At 44.3% G+C, this 19,777-nt stretch overlaps 1 protein-coding gene across 7 annotated transcripts in view; it reads left to right on the top strand.

The window, feature by feature from the left end:
• The window catches only part of PDZD2 (PDZ domain containing 2), a 195,799-nt gene that overhangs the window by 104,002 nt on the left and 72,020 nt on the right, over positions 1–19,777 (top strand). Inside the window, exon 1 of one of the 7 annotated variants that reach the window (XM_085213141.1) lies at positions 12,176–12,292. The exons of 5 other annotated variants lie outside the window; for them this stretch is intronic. In XM_085213141.1, the coding sequence (XP_085069267.1) occupies positions 12,273–12,292 (20 nt within the window). In that variant the 5' untranslated portion in view covers positions 12,176–12,272. Of the gene's footprint in view, positions 1–12,175; positions 12,293–17,878; positions 18,134–19,777 lie in introns of those variants that run through there. One more of the 7 variants, XM_085213144.1, reaches the window with a different exon arrangement.

The following is a 19,777-nucleotide window of genomic DNA, read 5'->3' as shown; positions in this document are numbered from 1 at the left end:
GGCAACATCTCTTCAGAAATACTAATCACTTCCTTGCTTCTGCATTCATTGCATGCCCTTTGTTTGAGAGGAGAAGCTTTTAAATCAGCCCTTGCACCTTACCTTAAGGGGGTTTTGCACTTGCTGAGTGTAGGTGTCGTGGATGACGTGACAAGGAGCTGAACCAAAGAACTTGCACCTCTGAGGAGCTTTCTGCAGCAATACTTAATGAATGTGATCCAAGATGCAATGTTTGAAGGTGCTGCAAATACTCTTTAGCTTTGAGGTTAAAGAAATTCCAGACATCTCCTCCTATTTTAATGTTTGCCTTAATCCTTCACTTTGGAGTTAAAGAAATTCCAGGCATCTCTTCCTGCTTGAATTTTTGCCTTGAAGTCTGTGATATAGGAATGGGAAAAAGCATACACACCTTTACTTTTTCCTTCTCCATACCTGAAACACTTGTTAACAGACCCTGCCTTTGGAAATGGGCTTAACTAGGTCTTGCTATCTTCATTTTCAGCTGAATTTATTGTATGACATGGGTGAGGCTTGCACAAGAGACCAGTTAAACAAAGATACAAGAAAAAAAACACTGATACAATGCTTGGATTGCTTTCTGACACTTGAAAATGGAGGTTCAGATTCCTTAGTTTTTAGCTGTGATCTTTGGTCCGGTCAAGCAGAGGCCATGAATAAAATATGTTGGTTGGATTTTTCCATGTCTGTACAGAATAAACAGCACTGTCAGCGGAGCACTTTTTTGAGCAGCGGTGGTTCTTCATCTTGCCTTGGGTTGTTGAGCATAACCACTCGTGTTTCTGTCCTTCCTGTAGCATCTAGAACCCCCATCTGGTGTTGCTGTTTTTTGTGCTGCCGGAATGATGTGGTAGATGTAGGAATCCTCATGTGAAGCCCGTGGTAAACCCATCTGAGTGCAGGGGCTGCTGACCCTAGACTAGCACTAGATCTGTACATGTCGGGATCATCTCCCTTGCCAACATGATGCAGGAATGGACTTTTGTTAGATGGCACACACATTCATGCTGGATTTATACTATACATAAAAGAGCAGCATGTAGATCCCATGCTACTTTTTTATGTTGACCTGGCAGGAGCTGTACTAGTGTGGCCCTTTGCAGTCAGCGCAATGCATTTATGTGATCTAACACAAAGTCTGCTTTCTTGCTAAATAGTGTCTAGAAGAGCTGAGTTAATTACACTGGGAGCAAGGCTGTACAATTGCTTTTGAAACATAAGAAGTCAGCTTGGACATTTCAGCCTGCGAAATAGGTGCGTCTGCGATTGCTGTATCGCATTGTTTTCAGCTCCCATTTGCGTCATCAGGAGCCTTTTCACCGCATCAATATGACAATTTACGTGATATATGAGGCTTCTCTATGTTTATTAGCTCTCATTGATTACTGTCTGTTCCGAAGACAGATTATTAATTAGCACAATGGATTGCTTGAGTGGGGGAGTGTGTCCTGTGTGATGCTAGCATGGCTTGCTCCCACATCTGGAAGAGATTCAATGAGGGATGCAGCTGTCAGCCATGTAGTTAAGAATGAGGTAGGGTCAGCGATACAGAGTCAGCCTTCCTGCCTTGTAAAGAAAAAAAAATAAGAGTTTAGAGCAAGGACAGAAGTGCAAACAAAAAAGCAAAAACATCCCCCAGTTTTTAGAACGTGATCCCAAATGGGCAGTGCTGTTAAAGTGATGCTGGCTCCCATGTTATGTGTATTGGGAGAGAGCTTTTAAACAGCTGCCTTGGTATCTCATGCTGTTTCTTTCCAGGTTTTTGTTTTGTTTTGTTTTTCTTAAGGAATGCTGTCTTCTCGCTCTCCATTTATTAACTGTTTTCTGAGGGGAAGAAGCTCAGTGCAAATCAGTAGCTCAGAAAAAAAAAAAAAAAAAGCAAAAAAAAAAAAAAGCCAGTAGTACTGCCAGACCATAGCTTTAAGTGGTTGGATGCAGGGGATTATTTTTTTGCTTACCACGTATGGTGATTTTAGGGCTTTTGCAAGCTGAGGGTACAGCTTGGTAATATCGTGGTCCTCCAACACAGAGAATCCCTGATGCCTGGTTATTCAAGGATATAGGAGGGAAAACACCTGGAAAGCCATGTCCATATGAACTGAAAATGGCAGGGGTCTTTGGCACCTCTCTGTGCCTCTCCATAGCTCCATATTCTGGGGGAGAAAGGCAGACTTGAAGCATAGCTGGGACTAATGGGATCCTGAGCTGAACTGTGCAGCTTTGCTGTACGCCTGTAGCAGCTGACCGAAGCTCTGCTCTTCATGGTATGCCTGATTGCAGGGTGTGTCATTGATTTGTTCTGGACAGGGGCAGTTTCTCTGACTCCACTACAGTTTTCAGAAAAGGGGAGGGTTGTGATTTCATTGTTACAAAATGTGTTGACTGCTTAATCACTGAATATTGTTTTTTTCTTTTCTTTTCTTTTCTTTTCTTTTCTTTTCTTTTCTTTTCTTTTCTTTTCTTTTCTTTTCTTTTCTTTTCTTTTCTTTTCTTTTCTTTTTTCTTTTCTTTTCTTTTCTTTTCTTTTCTTTTCTTTTTTTTCTTTTTTTTTTTTTTTTTTTTTTTTTTTCTTTTCTTTTCTTTTCTTTTCTTTTCTTTTCTTTTCTTTTCTTTTCTTTTCTTTTCTTTTCTTTTCTTTTCTTTTCTTTTCTTTTCTTTTCTTTTCTTTTTTTTCTTTTTTTTCTTTTCTTTTCTTTTTCTGGCTAATCCATCTTTAATTCATGTTCTGATTTTACAGAATTGGGGCTAAATTTCAACTGTTGTAATAGACAAAAATTCCACCATTTTAACTATACAGGTGCTCTTCATACTGTGTCAAAGTTGTAAGAATTTGAGCCAGTCCCTGTAGTTACAGAACATTTGTGGATAAAACTGGAAGGAGGAGGAAAAGCCAGACTGAGCCAGAGGATGATCAAAAGTCCAGAAGGTCTCAGAAGCCCCGGTGCCTCGGGGGAAGGGGTTAAAAATGGGACACAGATATCAAAGTGCCTTTGGTGCTGTCAGATGTGCTATCCCTGGAGTTCAAAGGACTCTGGAGCAGCAGAGGAAGAACCTGGGAATGGCGTGGCTTGGGAGCAGTTTGTAACTACAAATTGTCACTTAACTTTTCTGCTGTTCCTCCCATCAAATTAAACTCATGCCAGTTGAGCTGAAAGACCAGGCTGTTTGATTGGATTTTTTGGGCCTTAATCGCTGCTGTGATGTTGCTGCCTGGAGGCAGGGACTTGCAAACAGATCTTTCCAATAGGAGGATTATAGCTGAGGCGGGAGAGCTGGGTTTAAAGGAAGAAAAGTTTAAAGCTGTTATATAGCGGTTTCTAGTCTCATGAAAAAGTAGAGGATTATAAGGCTTTTGTCAGGGAAAGAAATAAAATAATAAAACTGACATTGTTTGAGGTCTGACGATAGAAGATCATTCTCCAGGAGAAACTCTCTCGAGACCTGCATGAAGAAAGGATTGTTCCCCACAAGTATGGGGTGAAGCGAGATCTCAGAAGGCATTTCAGGCAGTTAACAGGGTTGTAGGCCTTCAGTATTCTGCTCTTGTGAGAGTTTTCTTTAGCAGAATGGGTGGTGGAGCTGCTCTGGGATCAGGGAGCCCAGCAGTGCTATGACTGCCCTGGATTAAGTCTGGATGCATTGACTTTGTATGCTTTGTGAGTTTCTTTCAGACCCTTTCTTTCTGTATGCCTGTGCATTTAACTTTGGCATTAGCCAAATACTACTCAGATGATATGGGGGAGCTCCTTCATTTTCTTGCCCTTTTGGAGCAATGATGACATCAGTGATGACAAAATGTCTGAGTCTGAGTTTTGGTTCCCTTTGGACAAGTAGCCTGTGTTTGATGAAGGGGTGGTGGGGGAATCAAAGCAAGAAGTAATGTCAGAGGCTCCAGCACTCCCTGGTAAGGGCTGATGCATTTAGTCATGGTAACCCTAAAGCTTCCTCGTGTTGTGATTAAGCTTACTTTCTATGTGCGGTAGGATTTTAAAATAACACCTTCATGAAAGCAGCTTCTTCCTGTGCCTTGGGAGATAAGGATTTAAGGATGCCTGTAGAGCATTGTGAGCTGGATGGATAACTGCTGTAAGTATTAATTGTCACAGAAGGAAATGGTTTTGTGCTAATTGGCAGAAATGGCTTTAACAAGATGAATCAGAGTTGGGCTACTGTGTAGCACAGTGATAACCCCCCTCAGCATAAACCATGCACATCCTCATCTGCCTCCGAGATGCCAAACTGAAGTTAATGCTTTGCTCAGGTTTTTCAATGCTAATTGAGTGTCTAGGGGTTTGTGAACAGCTGTTTAAAGGCTGTGAAAGAGCAATGGGAGGGGCATGGCTGGAGGACCTGAGATGGCATCTCCAGGAATTGGCATTTTGGAAGAAGCTGAGTTGCTGGGAGCAGGTGTACATGGTCGTCCTGCCTCACCAACAACTCTGTCATCCTCTAAGTCTGTGTGAGTTGTGCTTCGTGTGTTCTTCTGCATCCTCATGTGCAGTGGATAGGGGAGCATGTAGAAAGAACCTGATGGCTGCAGGAGTGGTCCCACTTCTACCATGCTGCTGCTGGGGAAGCGGCAGTACTGACGTGAGCAAACGTAAACCCTGGTTTGCTTCGGACAGCTACAGGTCTCTGGAGAAGGCCAGCAAGGTTCCTCCAGCCAGGGACTTCTGCTGTTAAACTGGGTGTGCATTTTTTCTTTGTGTTCTGCTTTAAAAATCCAAAACTTTGGACAGAAACGTTATACCTCGAGTCTGTTTCTCTGTGAACATTAGGCTGCTGAGACACTTGGCTACAGTGCAGAATATTTCAATGTGTAGTAACTTGATTTTTCATTTTAGAAACCCTTATGTAAACGCATTGTTTGGATCATTGGAAGTGGGTTGTTTAACTTTTCTGTCTACAGTTTGAAAAACATCAAGAAAAAAAAAGTATGAGAGGGAAAAAGAAACAAAACGCTACTTACATCTCTAGCAAGCCCCATAACACTTTCCAAATGTAAAAGCCTCTTAAGATATGGGAAAGAAGCAATATTATTTATACTGCGTTTATGAAAAGACTGATCAAAGCGACACAACTTTGCTTGGCTTTATTTAGCATCAGTGACTGCATTAATGTCAGAGTGCTTATTATTTTAGCAAATTCAAAAGTTGTGGGCTCTGCGAAGAGTAAAGCCGGCTGAGGCTCTAGTGCGTGCTCAATCTATATCACATTGTATTCCACGCTGTCACAACTCACTTTGTGCTCTGATGGCTGCACTTCTTCATGTGCCACTTGAAAAGTCAACTTTTTGTTTGGGGATTGAGGTTTTTTTTAAAGTAATTATTATTTTTTCTTCTTCCCCTTGCTGAAAGTTGCTGGGAAGTGGGCAGGTCTGACCTTGATGCCACGGCAGCGCTGGTTCTGGTCATGTTCAGCTGAGCGGCCAACACTCCCTGCACACAGGTGGAAGGGGATTAGTTAGATGACATTCATGTGCCCTGACTCATCATGCACAGCTGCTATGATCAGGCAGTTTTCTTGGCCACTAGCCATGCTGTGAAAAGGCCAAGCAAAAACAGACCCATGAAAAGCCCAAACATTCAAGATAAGGTGAGGGTGATTTCTGCTGGTTCCCATACACGTGTGATACCTCATACCAAAACTTTTGTATCGTGTACACATAGAGGATGAGGATGGTGGGAGTGGCATGTATCAAACACACAGGGATGGTTAACTGAGAGGGCTAGTACTAAAGCAGTTGTGTACCAGCAAACTGCATGGCTTGTTAGAGTCTAACTTTAAGAGGCTGATCAGATCAGATACCAAACTTGAAATCTCTGAAAAGCTTTACATGGGATTTTATGAGTGCTGTTGTCTTTCTTTCTGTATACTGGTAAGGCAGTGGCTTTTGTTTTGTACTATGAGCAGTGACTATGAATGGAAACTCGCAGCACAGCCTAGCTCTGAATATTGCTGGCGTAGGACAGCAGCCTTTTGACATGGCATAGTTCAGTGCTTTGTTTTTGAGATTTCTTCTTTTGTAACTGCTGGTCACGTTGGTGGCCAAAGCAATTCTGCTTTTAGAGCAGACAAAAGCAATTCCTGTTTGTTAGGCATGTTTGAAATACTTTTTTTCCCACGTCCTCTGGACTTGAGAGGTTGGCTGTGATTTCCCCTCCTCCAGATGGCTGTGTTTCTCGCTTTATGAATCAGGTACCATTTTAATACCTTCATTGGGTTACTGAAGTGTATCTCTCTCTCTTTTTTTTTCTACTTCCATCCTTTAGCCGTCTTTTGCTCAGTTGTAATTTGACCTTACCACCTGCTTGGAAGTAAAGATGATGTGTGTGAGCCTGAAAATAAAAAGTGATTGATTCCTTCTTAGATCCTTCTTGTCTCCAGAACATTGCAGTAAGCAAGGAAAAACTCAGATCTGCTCTCTTCCCTCCATCCTTCAGCACAAAAACCCCTTAACTGTCTGTCCAGCAACCTTAACCAGCTAGGCTGATGTCACTGCCTTGGTTATATTATTTGTATTCCAGTAGCAGTGATGTAACTGCAGTTTTTAATTTACTGAACAGAATTCAAGGAAATGTGCTGTGCCTAGTGCATGCTCACTGTCTTTCATACAAGGCTAAATCTCAATTAGTGGGAGTAATGAGGAGCTGGTTTGGATGAAGCTTAAAGTTGGGTTGTCAGTACATGTGCAGCTCAAGCAGTAAGAGAATGGTTTGTGTTTTTGCCTTCCCCATTGCAAACAGTGCTTAGGGCAGTGGTGTGCATGCTGGGTTCCTGCCAGCAGTACTTAGTGCTGGTTGCTTTACAGAGCTCTCCTGCTACTGGTGCTGGGTTTGGTGGACAGAACGTGGTCAGACTATCTTGATCAGATCATCTGGAAAAGGCCATATCTTGTACTTGCTGAAGAGCTTCTTGTTTTCCAGATGCTTGAAAAGTCTGAACAGAGCAGGCAGATATTTCCATTAACATGTCATGCAGCCAGAGGTTTCCCCATTGCAGGGGCAAATGGCAGCTGGGACCAGAGGAGCTATATGTTTCCCTATGGTTTCTGTGTCACGTCTCTGGCTTTTGATACCAAAGCTTTTCCTGGTGCTTTGCATGTGCCTCCTGTGCTAGAATTGAAGGCAGCCTCAAGTGATAGGAGCTTTGGGTCCTGCTCCAGGTGCTCCTCAGATGGCATGAAAGCTGGGTTTTGGAGCTGAATTTTGAGGGTACGTGTTGCAGTGTGGGGAGGAGCACGTCCAAAAGCTAGGCTTGGCATAACTGCAGCTGTGGCTCTGGTCTTGTCTATATTCTCCTTGGATTGCTGTGGTGTGAGATATTAATTCCCTTTTGATGTTGCAAAGTCATGATTTGGATTAATTTACTTCAGGGTATTTCACTTTGAACTCATTAAGAGCTCTCTCTTACAAATATCGTTGACCAGAAGGGAGACGCCTCTGTGATATGAGCGCCAAGGATGAGTTAGCAGATCTTGAGCAGTGCTTAACAAAGGATGATTGGAGGAGTAGGGAGGTCCTTCCCAGCTCCCGATTTCCACAGAGTTCCCACCACAGGCCTCACTGCTTGTCTGGAGATGAAATGCAGGATCTGATATGTGAGTCCTTGGGTGGCTAGCCCATCTTGGAGGTATTCCTAGTGATGGAGAGCAAGTGTTCAGTTGTAGCCATCGCTGCTGTAGATTAAGGACCTTCTTCTAGAATTCTTTCTGACTGGGTCAGTAAATGTACTAAGGAAATTAGTAAATTGAGTAAATTATTAAGTCAGTAAATCTAATAGGGATTCAGGGTCTGCCCTCCCTTCACTGAGTTTGAGTAATGATGATTATGTATGTGTTCAAACTGCCAAGTTAGGACTTGTATCCAGACTGCTGCTCTAGGCTTGCTGTCCTGGCTTTTAGCTTCTGGTCCAGATCCAATACATTAGAATTAATGTATGTATATTGGCGAAGCTAAATAGACTTAAAATATGATAGATGTTAGTGAGATATTGGTGTGTTCTGTTAACAGCTCTGTTTCATATATATTTCTAGAGATCTCTGTTTTGAGATAAAATTTAATAAAGTGGAGGAGGTAACAAGCTTTTATGTGCAGTAAATGGCTTTTGTGACCTATTTTCAGACAGAGCTGAAAGTTTATGCTGGGGGCTGCTGAGCAGTGCTGCAGGCCCCGACGCTGCTTTCCTGTCCAAAAAACTGGTTTTAGTCAAAAGGGTACAGAAGGAGAATAAGAAGAATATATTAACAAAGTTTACTTGTGAAACTGCAATGACACAAAATAGATGAATAAATTTGGTGTAATAACTGTTTTATTTATAGGGGTTTGACTGTTAGGTAAGTCAGCCAACTCACTTTGCTGAAGGTAGGTTTCTCTAGGTGGTAAATTTCCTGAATCCCTTCAGGGTTCAAGTCTTTTTTATTTTATTTCTATTTTTTATTTTTCAGATTGTGAAAGTAATCTCTCTTGCAAACTAAAATTTGCTTGTGGTGACTCTTCTGTGGCATTGACTCTGAGTATTGTCCAGGGCTAATTAAATCAAAGCATATTGATCAAATAGTTGGCTTCCTGCTTTGGCTTTGTGTTCTCCTCACTGTTTTTCCCTGGTGTCTGCGTATGTATTTAGGAGAAGTGGAGGAAAGAAGGACTTCTGCCTCTCTTCCCTTGAAAATAATAAAAAAATGTTGGTGAGAACTGAGGCCATGTAGGGGAGGAAAGATTGGAGAGGAAGGGTAACCTCTAACGTGGGAAGATATGTCAGTATTTTCAAGGGGCAGGAACATCTGGAGAGCTGACAACATCTTTCTCTGCTGTTTGCCAACACATTTCTATAGGGCCGCTGCCAAAAAATTCCCCTAAGTTAGGGGCTTTAGTCAGAGTGACTACAAGGAAGTCTTTGTGAGGACAGTGCTGCCTCTTGTCCCCTCTTCTTTCTGGTAGCACAGGCAGCTTAGGCTGGCTCTGTTTTTGGGAACATACAATGTCTTCATGGAAAATGTCAAAATGGCAATAACAGGGCAATTCTGCTTGATCAAATGAAACATGAGGTTATGAACAACGTAGTGAACAATATGAGCAATAGCAAATCTGGTATGGATCCAGCCAATTGAGGTGATAAAATACTTTGTGTTTTACTGTGTGTTGCATAGATGGTTATGTATATAGGTGCAAAATCCGGTAGAGTGCAACACATTTAAGCTTAATCAACCTTTTGCAAGTTGGTAACTGTTCTGTAGGATTTTTAATGATCCTATAACTTTTATTAATATCACGGGCCTGTATTAAACCATCACATCCTCTAGTATCTTAAATTTCATGTCTACTCTGTTAAACATCCCTAGGTCCTCAGCCCAAGTGCTTCTCAGAATTGGTTCCATTGATGTTATCTACCCTTTGCTTCTGACATATATTACATTTGTGTGGGCGCTGTAGCATCTCAGTCATGTTTATGACCTCATCTTGTCTAATGCATAAAACATATGGTACTTGTATGGCATCCATATGAGTAGCGCTTATGCATGTGTATCTGTATATATTTCTATATTTGATCCATGTGAGAGCAAATATCCCAGCTTAAAAAAAATAATAATGCATAAGAGAATAAATGCTTCTACATTTCAGAGTAAAGACTATACCACACTAATTTTAAGGTTTTGCATGGCATGTATGAAACTGTTAGTAGCACCTTGGCATTGAGAAAGTAGCAAATAAAATAAGAGGATGAATAGGTGCATGATATGTGGTTATGATGATTTCTGATTTTGCTTCTTATACTTTGCGTAATGGTGAAGGAGGGCTCATCATCATCATGGAAATAGGACAGGATGGTGATTAAGATGGTTGTGGGTCTTTTGTTTCCTGGATGTACATGGTTGCTGAAGTGTTTGTTATTGGCGTGCTCAGTGACAGTTTGTTCAGATTACCTGCACTAGTTCAGAAAATGGAGACAATGTATTGCGATGCTTCTGGTTGTATCAAGAGAAGCATGACCAGCAGATCAAGGGAGTTGATTGTGCTTCTCTAATTTGCTCCTGTGAGGTTCCACCTGGAGCATTGTATCCAGTTCTGGAATCCCCAACACAAGAAGGACATGGAGCTGCTGGAGCATGTCCAGAGGAGGGCCATGAAGATGATGAGAGGGCTGGAGCACCTCTGCAACAAGAACAGGCTGAGAGAGCTGGGGCCTGGAGAAGAGAAGGCTCCGGGGACACCGTATAGAGGCCTTCCAGTGCCTGAAGGGGCCTACAGAAAGGTTGGGGAAGGTCTTTTTATAAGGGCACGTAGTGATAGGACAAGGGAAATGGCTTCAAACTGGATTTAGACTAGATATTAGGAAGATATTCTGTATGGCGAGAGTGGTGAGACACTGGAACAGGTTGTCCAGTGAGATTGTGGGTGCTCCCTCCCTGGAGGCATTCAAGGCTGGATGGAGCTGTGAGCAACTTGGTCTCATGGGAGGTGTCCCTTCCTATGGCATGGGGCTGAAACTAGGTGATCTTAAAGATCCCTTCCAACCCAAACCATTTTGCGATTCTCATTGGACAAAGTGCCAGACAGTAGGATCCATGAGTTGATTCTGTTCTAGAACACAAGCCTCTAGATAGGATTTTTTGAGGAGAGGGAAATATTTCTGTCTACAGAAGGGTTACTACTGTGATTAATTGCTTTAATTTTGGATTTTTTTTTTTTTTTTTTTAAATCTTTGCTACAGAAAGCCAGTGAGGAGGCAAGGGGAAATTGAAAACTGGATGTCCCTGTGGAGACTTAGGTTAGATGTTAGGAGGAAATTCTTTACTCAGAGGGTGGTGAGGCGCTGGCACAGACTTTTCAGAGCAGCTGTGGTGCTCTATCCCTGTAGATCTCAAGGCCGGGTTGAATGGGGTCCTCGGCACCTGATCTGGTGGAGGGCAACCAGCCCACGGCAGGGGCATAGAATTGGATGGGCTTTACAGCTCTTTCCAACTCCAAGCCATTCTGTGATTCACTTGTCACTGGGTGCATGGTCAAGGGACCCCATCCTGAACAGACTTCTGTCCCCAGTGAATTGTAGCCGTGTGTCTGAAAAAGGCCAAGCACTCCTCCTGTAGAGCTTCCCAAGGGTCTGTGAAGGAGGCTCTGTGGTATGGATTCATTGCTGCCTTCCAGAAGGAAAACCCTGGACTTCTGGGGCAGGTGGCAAAGTGCCCCTTGCTTCTGCAGGAGAGAGAGGAGTGTTGGGATGCTGCTGCTGGGATTTTGTGTTTCAGTGGATTGGAACATCCTTAGGACTGCCCTATGGTATGGTGGATGGCAGAGTCTGATTTGGGAAGATTAAAAATAGTTTTCGAAAGATTTAAAATAGTACTGTGTTACAAAGTGCCCGTGGCAGAGTTGATTGGCACACACATTTACAGCTGATAGTTCCCTGGCATTGCAAGTGGGCTAACGCCTGTCTGCATTACTTGAGGAGCAGAAATGTCCTGCAACATTTAGAGCTGTGGTCCAGCTTGTCCAACAAATACATTTTTGTCGCTAAACAAAAAGCTTTCTTAAGGAATATATGCATGCTCAGAATTTGAGTTTTCTCTGAATTTATGCTTTTCTGTGTGGATTGAGTCACTGCACTGGTTTTTAATAGAGCCTCTCTGGATTTATGTGGCTGCTGCTCAGACTAATTCTGATCCAGCACATGAAATAAGATGCAGTGGTTGCTGCGCTCTGCTTCGGTCCTGCTACTTGCAGGCGGTTGGTTGAAGTCTGCTTCTGGCTTTTTTTGTGCATATAGTAGTTAGAAAATAAGTTGCACAGCATCCTTGTTACTGGTTACACTGACAGCGTGTACGTGTTGCTACTTGTTATTTTTAAGCAGACACCCAATACCTGCTATCTTTTTGGTTTAATTGAATTCTGCCTTATGTGAGAACATGCTGACAAGTCCAATCAGTGCCTTCAGTGAAAGTTTAGCAAGGGGAGAGAAAGGAAATTAGGTATATGGCATGTTATAAGCTGGTAATGGACTAGTCATGATGATGCGTAGTGGGAGTTTTTAGTTTCCCCCCTCCCCCCCTCCCCAACCTTTGCTGGGACGTGTGCTGTTTTCCCCGCGGCTGCTGTCAGATCCTGTCCTGAAATTCAGAACCGTGGTTTGCAACACCTTTGGAGCAGGAGGTGGTGATTCCCTGCAGGAAGGAGCTCCTGGGGTGGGGCTGGCTCTGTGGGTGCTGCCGAGGAGAGGAATCCGGGCTGGAGGGTGCAAGCACAGCACGGAGCTCTCGGATGCAGACCTGCTCTTTGCTGTAAGTAAACCTGTAAAGCTACAGTGGGACCAGATGAATGCAACTTGAAAGGGGAATTTTCCTGTGATGCTGTTTCCTTTGATTTTTTTAAGTAGCAAAGGCTTATCTGCCAAATAAACCTGCGCTGTAAGAAGCAGGGGTGGGCAGAAACTCTTGGAATTAAAATCTGTGAGTCTTGCGGTCTCAGTCTCTGGGCTTTGCATATCTTTGGGGTTGGTAAACTTCGATTTGCTGGCAGACTTATCTGCATCTAGAAGGGAGGGTTTGCCTCTGGCTAGCATGCCCTTTGCATTCATTTAAACAATCCCCTTGTCCTGTAAAAGTTGATCTGGAACAGCTGCAGGATCTTTTGCATCACAGCAACTATTTTCTACCTTCTTCTTTTTCTTAACTTCAGCTTCTGTTTTTGTTTTCAGCATCTTCCATCCTCTCCTGCTCGCTCTCACTCTGTTGAATATTCAAACTCTCAATCTGTGCATGGGCAAAAATTATTATTGCTTTGAACTTACAAATAAGATAAGTGAATTCCCATATCCACTCTGGGAAAGGAAAATATTCAGTCTGAAATATAATTTGGAGCTGATAGGAAAATGCATCTGACGAACAGTTTGTGCTAATTCTATACCGCTAGTACCAAGGCACCATCTCTCTTATCATCAAGAGTATTGCATGTAAGCTCTGTGTTTTAATAGTAACTCGGTGTGGCTAATTAGTTTGCGAACTCTTTGAAGAAGCCGATGTACTGACTAAATAAGCTCTTATTTTTCAAAGCAACTAAAGGCACTCTTAATTTGCAGAGCAGATACTTGTAACACTGCCTTTGGTTTGCATGCTAGGAGCCAATGTGAAGCCAACGCAATAGAGGCTCTGTGCTCGCAGACAGGTTTACTCCAGTGCTGTCTGTGAGGACTGGTGCTTGAGGGAAGTGTCTGGGTCTTTGGCACAGTAGCACAGCATAAATTTATGCCACTGGGCTCGATGTGTCTGGTAGGAGAGTGTCGGGTAATGAATGCTTTTGCGCTGCTGAAGTCGATGACAGTTGTGTCCATCTCTTCGCTGTTCTCAGGCAGGTTCAATCCAGTAATGAAGAGCCGCTCTGAGTTTCTAACCAGATGACATGGCTGTTCCTGAAGCCTGCATAAAGAGGCCGTAGTTATCAAGAGATTTATGGCTTTGAAAATTCTGATTCCTTTCCGACAGTTTGTTAACAGCAAGGATTTGCAGTGAGTGAACAACAGATGACAGTCACCAAAAAGTTTACTGTGGATGTCTTGTGATGTGGTGCTGGTCTGCCTCATGCTAGAGCTGAAGAAATAACTGAGAGGTCCTAAAAAAAAAAATAAAAAATTGCAGCCCCATGGGCGTACATTCGCGCTCATAGCTCTGGGGCAGGCAGGAGAAAGAAACAGGGAAGCCTGACCTTTGTTTCCGTAGAGTGCCAAGGGCTGGTGCTGCACCTCCTTGCCCCAGCTGCGGGACCTGGTTCGTGGCCTGGACTGCTGCTGGAGATGTTTTTGTGACTCAAAAGGCGCCCAGAGTTGGAGGGGTACTTGTGTCTTTGTGGCTGGCAGAGTTGTTCCAGAAGGCTTGGAGAACTGTGAGAGTGCAGCAACTTCACTCTGCTGGCTGACAAGTTAAAATCATCTGCAAATGCTAATCTGTTGGCCCTCCAAGGAGGGCATGTCTCCATCTTGTGTTGCAAAACTGAGTGAAAGTTGGGAAATGTTTATGGCTGCTGCCATGCGCGCTTGTTAATTCTTCTCTCTTTTGTCCTCATCCAACTTACTGCGGTGAAAACAGAGAGTGAGGGTGTAACTAGAAGCTGATTTTTAATGTGAACATCCAAGGCAAGAAGCAGACATACTACAGACAGGCACATGTACATCTGACATCACCCAGCTCTCACTTTTGCAAGCTCTTTTGCAGCAAGCTGCTGACTGTGGTTCCTTTATTGGGCATGGTGTTTTGGGGGTAGTGCTCCAGGCTTTGGGTGAATTGCGCAGCTGGGGTTGGTCACATCCTCAGCATCCTCTGAGCCCAGGCTGTGTGCAGCGGGAGTGGGGAGTTGCATTTACTTTGCAAAAATAACCCAAGCCGGGGAGCTCCAAAGGGAAATGCTTGTGTTCATGGGAGATTGCAGAGTGACCGGTGAGCATAGTTTGCTTGTTCAGAGAGGGCGAGGTCTCCTGGACAGGTGTCAGGAATATCAAAGCCATGTTTGACAGTGGGGCTTGGTGTCAATGGGGGAAGCTGCTGGGTGCATGAGATGCTTGGTGGCCATGGTTGGGGACTTGGAGAAGTTTGGCTTGGTAGAGGCTAACGCTGTTGATCCATGGGATTTACTGTGTACACAGTCTGTTGTCATGCCCAAGAATGAAGTAGCGATTTTGTTGAAGAGCTAAACCAGCCTTCTCAGAGCATAATCCTCGAAAGACAGCAGTGTCATTTGCAAGAGTGGCTTAAAAAGTTTTCGGTGTGCAGTCAGATTGTATTTCCAGACTTTTCCTCTGCATTGTTAGGGCTTCCTTCTTCTGGTTTTAACAGGGAGCCGAATTTCTTGCACCAGCTCTGTGTTTCTGGCTTTGCGAGCTTCGTGGCTAAACCAGAAGCTGTGAACATGCTGTATGGAGGGCACTGTCCCCTTTGGTAAGGAGGTAGCAGCTGATGAGGTTGCTACTTTCAGTGATATGACAAATACAGGAAAACACCAAGAACTGAGTGGACTTTTGGAGGTGGATAGTCCTTGTTTCAATATTGTACCCCTTAAAGCCAATAAGGGCTTTGAATTTCTCTGTCTTTAGACACACTCAAGGTCAGGCTGGGTCAAACTCAGCACGTGCTGGAGCTGCAGTCGTCCCTGTTTGTTGCAGGGGAGTTGGCCCAGATGACCTTTAAGAGCCCCTTCCAACTGATAAGATTCTGTGATTTGTTCCTTCCATATCTGCCCCAGCCTTTGTAGGGTTGCTGGGAGCCTGCCCACTCCTTCTGTTTGTAGGATTCTTCTCAGCAGTTCAGCAGAACATGTTGGGAATAGAGCTATGCCCCAGCATCTCACTTCCTGCTGTAAAATAGGCTTGATTAAATTTTCTGGCTCTCCTATTCATTGTTTGCAGACATCCAAAGCCTTTACTTCTCAGTGGAGGGAAGTATTTTGGAAATTACAGATAATGTGGAAACCTAAAGAATGTGATTTGTCAAAACATCATTGCAGATTATCTTTTTTTTTATTTATTTATTTTTAATTTTAAATATCGTTGCAGAATGTTTCTGCTGGCACAGAAGTCATTCATGTGTGTCTGGTTTTGTCTCATTTGGGGCATTTGTGGTGATTTCTGCATAGGGAAAGATAGGACTAACTCCGGAGAGCTGGAATAGCCTTGTGCTGTGTGGGGAGTGGGGTGAAGAGCTCTCCATGTTTCCACATCTCCAGGCAGATATATTGTATACAACAGATTCTGAGTACAGACCATTTCTGTACTGTTAAATCTACTCCCAGAGATCAGTGCTACATAATGAGAATGGGAACAAGTAGCTACACAAGTAGAGGACTTGTGGGGAGAAGGGGAGGATGTGAGCTGGCTGAATACATAGAAGACCCTAGCTTTAGAGGCACTGTGGTCTTAAGATATTGTGGAGGGAAAGTGGAGAGCTCTGGAAGTGCATTGGCACAGCATGAAGTAAGCGGCAAGACTTGGGCACTCAGGGTGCAGTGGGTGGAATGCTGCTGTCAGTGCATACTGTGTGTGTGGGTGGTGTGTGGGTCATGCACGGGTGGGTTTTGACCTCTTTCTTTTTCCTTAACTTGAGGCACGTGTGCTTTTCAGTCTGGTGATTTCATGTTTTGCAAATGTGAGCTTGTTTGGACTTCCCAGTTTGGAGTAAGTCTTCCAGGAGGAGCGTGGCAGAAAAGGAAAGTTGCTCCCGTGTATGAATGAAGACGTTTCAAACCACCAAGAGCACTCCATGAAAATTGGTCTGAAATAGTAAAAATCTTTACTTGGATGCATTCTCTCAGTTTGGAAGTCAAAATGTCAGTGTCTCTTCATTAACATTTCGGAGATCTGTTTTCTAATTCAGAAATACTGAGAAAGCTGAACACCTGAACTTCTGATAGAAAGTTGTGTCTTAGAAATTAACAGTAACGCTGGCATTGAAAACACTTTGAGCATTGCTCCATGACTTACTGCAGCTGCTGCAAAAAGTAAACAAGAATTTATTTGTATTCCAGTGTGCGATCTTTGCAAATGAGCCTTTTCTGTTTAGGTCCTTGTGCTTCACCTGAAGCAGAAAATTGTGCGTGGGCCTGATTAAATGGTAGCCCTGGTCCATGCAGACTTCCCTCAGATGAATGCATTGGAGGATACTTTTGTAACGGACCAGTTACCAAGTGTCTGTGCTAGACAACAGCATAGCCCAAAGGGTGCTGCAGGAAACTGTTGTGCTATAGCTGACCTCTGTCCTGGGGTTACTTTGGCGGTTAGATAGGGCTGGCTGTAGGGTGATCCATGGACAAAACAGTGACGTACATCAGCACATAGTATAGCAACTGGAGTGCATGGAGTGGGTACCTGGCATGTGCCTGCTTCTGGAATTTCACAAGATGAATTTTGTTGAAGCTTGGGTGACTGCCCGACTGTGTGAACCAGTGTACAGGGAGCATGAGATTTGCTTCAGAATTGTATTATTGGTATGTACACAATTGCTGTGATAGAGAAAAGCTGTTGATGGCAGCCCTTGGCTGTGAGGGTGTTGGGAGGGACAGGGGCTAGAAAGCAGACTGAATCTCTTTCTTCCTTTGCAGTTTTTGGCCATATTTCCTCTCTCTCCATCCCAGAGTGACAAGGCATAATAATCACTGCCCTGTGCCTTTCTGCACAGGGTAGAGCGTTGCATGAGGAGGAGGAGCAGGCAAAATGAAATCATTTTAGAAAGCATATTTGGTGACAATAGAAAAGGCTTCTCCTTGATCCATTGTTGGCAGCAGTTGTTTTTGGATATGGCTTTTAGGGGGTGGTGGCACTCAATCACCCCTGCACTGCAGCAGCATTACCAAATGGCATGAAACAACTAGGAGTGTCTGGCCTTGTCCTGCCCTCCCAGGGAGAGCACATCCAGCTCTGAACTACATCAGGAGAACATAATGTGTGTGAGAAAGGCCACATATCCAGGTAAACGTGTTTCCAGCAGAACTAACAAATGGGAGCTGGACTGAATTGAGCCACCATTGTTTGTAGGCTGTGCTGTCAAAAAAGGAGTGAATTGAATTTGTCAGCTTAATTTTATTCCCTCAGAGTCCCAGACCTGAAGAGCATTGTGTGCTTCTGACTTTCAGGTGCAGTTGTGGGAGTTAATATGTTAGTAGGATCAGCTTCTTTGTAAAGCTTGAGTCCAAAAATTGTTGCAGTCTGAAGGCAGCATCACTCCTGTCTTCTCCTAGCTGAGCCAGTGGATCTGTCTGCTGCGTTACAGAGGTCCCTGTTCTCATCACTCTCTCCATAAGCTCTGAGCATGTTTCTGAAAACACATTTTTGCACTGTGCCAGCATGATCGTGGTGATCTAATCTCTCTCCTTTCCACACCTGCAGTGAGGATGCGATTAAGCTGGTCTGCAGGAAGAACATGTGGCCTTTTGATTTGAGAAAGCAAAGTTGTGGGGCTGCTCAGCTGAGCAAGCCAGAGCCTCTCCCTGCAGCCTGCGAGTGCCTGTCCTGGAGCTGCAGTTGTGCCAGCAGTGCCGGTGGGAGCGGAAGCCTGGCCTCGCTGCTGCTTGCTTTCCTGTCCCTGCGTGCTGATGGGAACCTGATCAGAGCACCGAGCCGAGTTAAAGCTCCTTGCATTAAGGTTTGAGTTTTTTGGGTGTTTGCTTTTGGCTGTGTTAATTTAAAGCTGGATCAGTTCCCAGGTTGGTTCATTTGTATGGCTGCCCAGGGGTTGTGCCAGCAGCTGAGCAGGATGTTGGGTGGGAGGAGAGCTGTGATGTTTCGTGTTGGCTGATTTAAGGTGTTTGTGAAACTCTGATGCCACAGCTTTGCAACCCTGCCCCTTGCAGCAATTCTGTGGGTTGGCCCGATTGTTTTTTGTTGTTATTTATTTGTTTGTTTGTTTTTGTTTTTGTTTTTTTTCCAGTGGAAAGGCTTGCCTAGGGTGCTCTAAGCAATCTGCAGAGCAGCAGCAGGGGAAGAGGAGTTTAATTCTCCCCAGTTCAAGGCCACATCATTGCACTGATACCAGGCAGTAAGGTGTCTCGACAGCCTTTAGTCATGGCCCTGTGTCACAAGGCTGATCTTAATCTCATCCTTCTGTGAAAGCCACAGGCAGGCAGCAAGTCTGTAAGAACACAACAGCAATCCTCTGCTCTCTTGTCACCTCTTCCCAGAGCTGGAGACTTCACAGTGCGCCTGACAGAGGGGTCTTCTGGATGTCTGTAGTCTGCAAGAGATGTGTGTGCAGACAGTCTTGCAGACTTCAGCTCTGGAGTTTTTGTTCTTATTAATCTTAAATTCTCTCTGCTTTGTTTTCTCTGCTGAGCACTGAAGAGCAGCCCCGTTTGTTCACTCATATGCTGCCTCTCTGACTTTTTGGTGTTGTGCTGATAGCAGCCAGTCTGTGAGCAGCTCAAATTGCTCCAAGGCGAGCACAAGAATGAGGACAGCATGATTGCTAGAGGCTGCTGGCAGCCTTAATCCGAAGGAGGGATTGCGTCTAATCAGCACCCAGCATGCTTGTACTGGCTTAGGAAAGGCCACAGAAAAATACCTTGAAGTTTAACTTACAGATTCATTTTTCCTTGAAGGTTTCAGTAGGTCTAGTTGCACTCCTGGCTGTACAGTTAATGGTGAAAAATATGCAATATGGATTCAGACTCCTGTCCTCTACAGCAACATTTGAGCTATATAAGAGAAGAAAACAGCATAGCTCAGGGAGCTGCAGCCAACAGGAGGCTCTGGGTGGTGCTGCTCATCCCTGGCTGTGAGCCGAGGGCTGAGAGCTGCTCATCCTCTTCTTGGAGGTGGAAGTCCTGTCCGCACCTCTGGTTCCTTGAATGCCCTCCCTGGATGCTTTCCGTCTCTCAGCTCTGTGAGTGACTCTTCCCATGCCATTTCTGCCTCTCCCTCTGCTTATTAAGGCAAGCAGAGAACACCATGTCCCCTGTGTGTGCCGTCACCTGCACAGCCTGAGACAGGATGGGGCTTGTCACGGCAAGGCGCTGGGCTGAGAGCTACCTGGCTCCTTCCTGGTGCAAAAATACGATAAAACAGCCGGCTTTACCAACACTATTCATTTCAGCTGAGGTGAGTTGCGGCCAGAGATCAGAGTCCACCAGGAAGGCCCCACACCCGCATAGGGTGTACCCCAGCCTCGTGGTGAGACTGTGCTCAGCCTGGGCTTCGGGAGTGATCTTCACTGGCTGTGTTAATGCACACTTGAGTCTCGTCTGAAGAAGTGGAAATCTCCTAAATATGCCCTCGGGTGTCTGCCAAAATC

The sequence above is a fragment of the Meleagris gallopavo genome, chromosome Z (assembly GCF_905368555.1).
Source record: "Meleagris gallopavo chromosome Z, MGAL_WU_HG_1.1, whole genome shotgun sequence".
In the NCBI taxonomy this organism is placed as follows: domain Eukaryota; kingdom Metazoa; phylum Chordata; class Aves; order Galliformes; family Phasianidae; genus Meleagris; species Meleagris gallopavo.
Note: the sequence above shows the minus strand (reverse complement) of the source record. Positions and strands in the feature narration are given on the sequence as shown.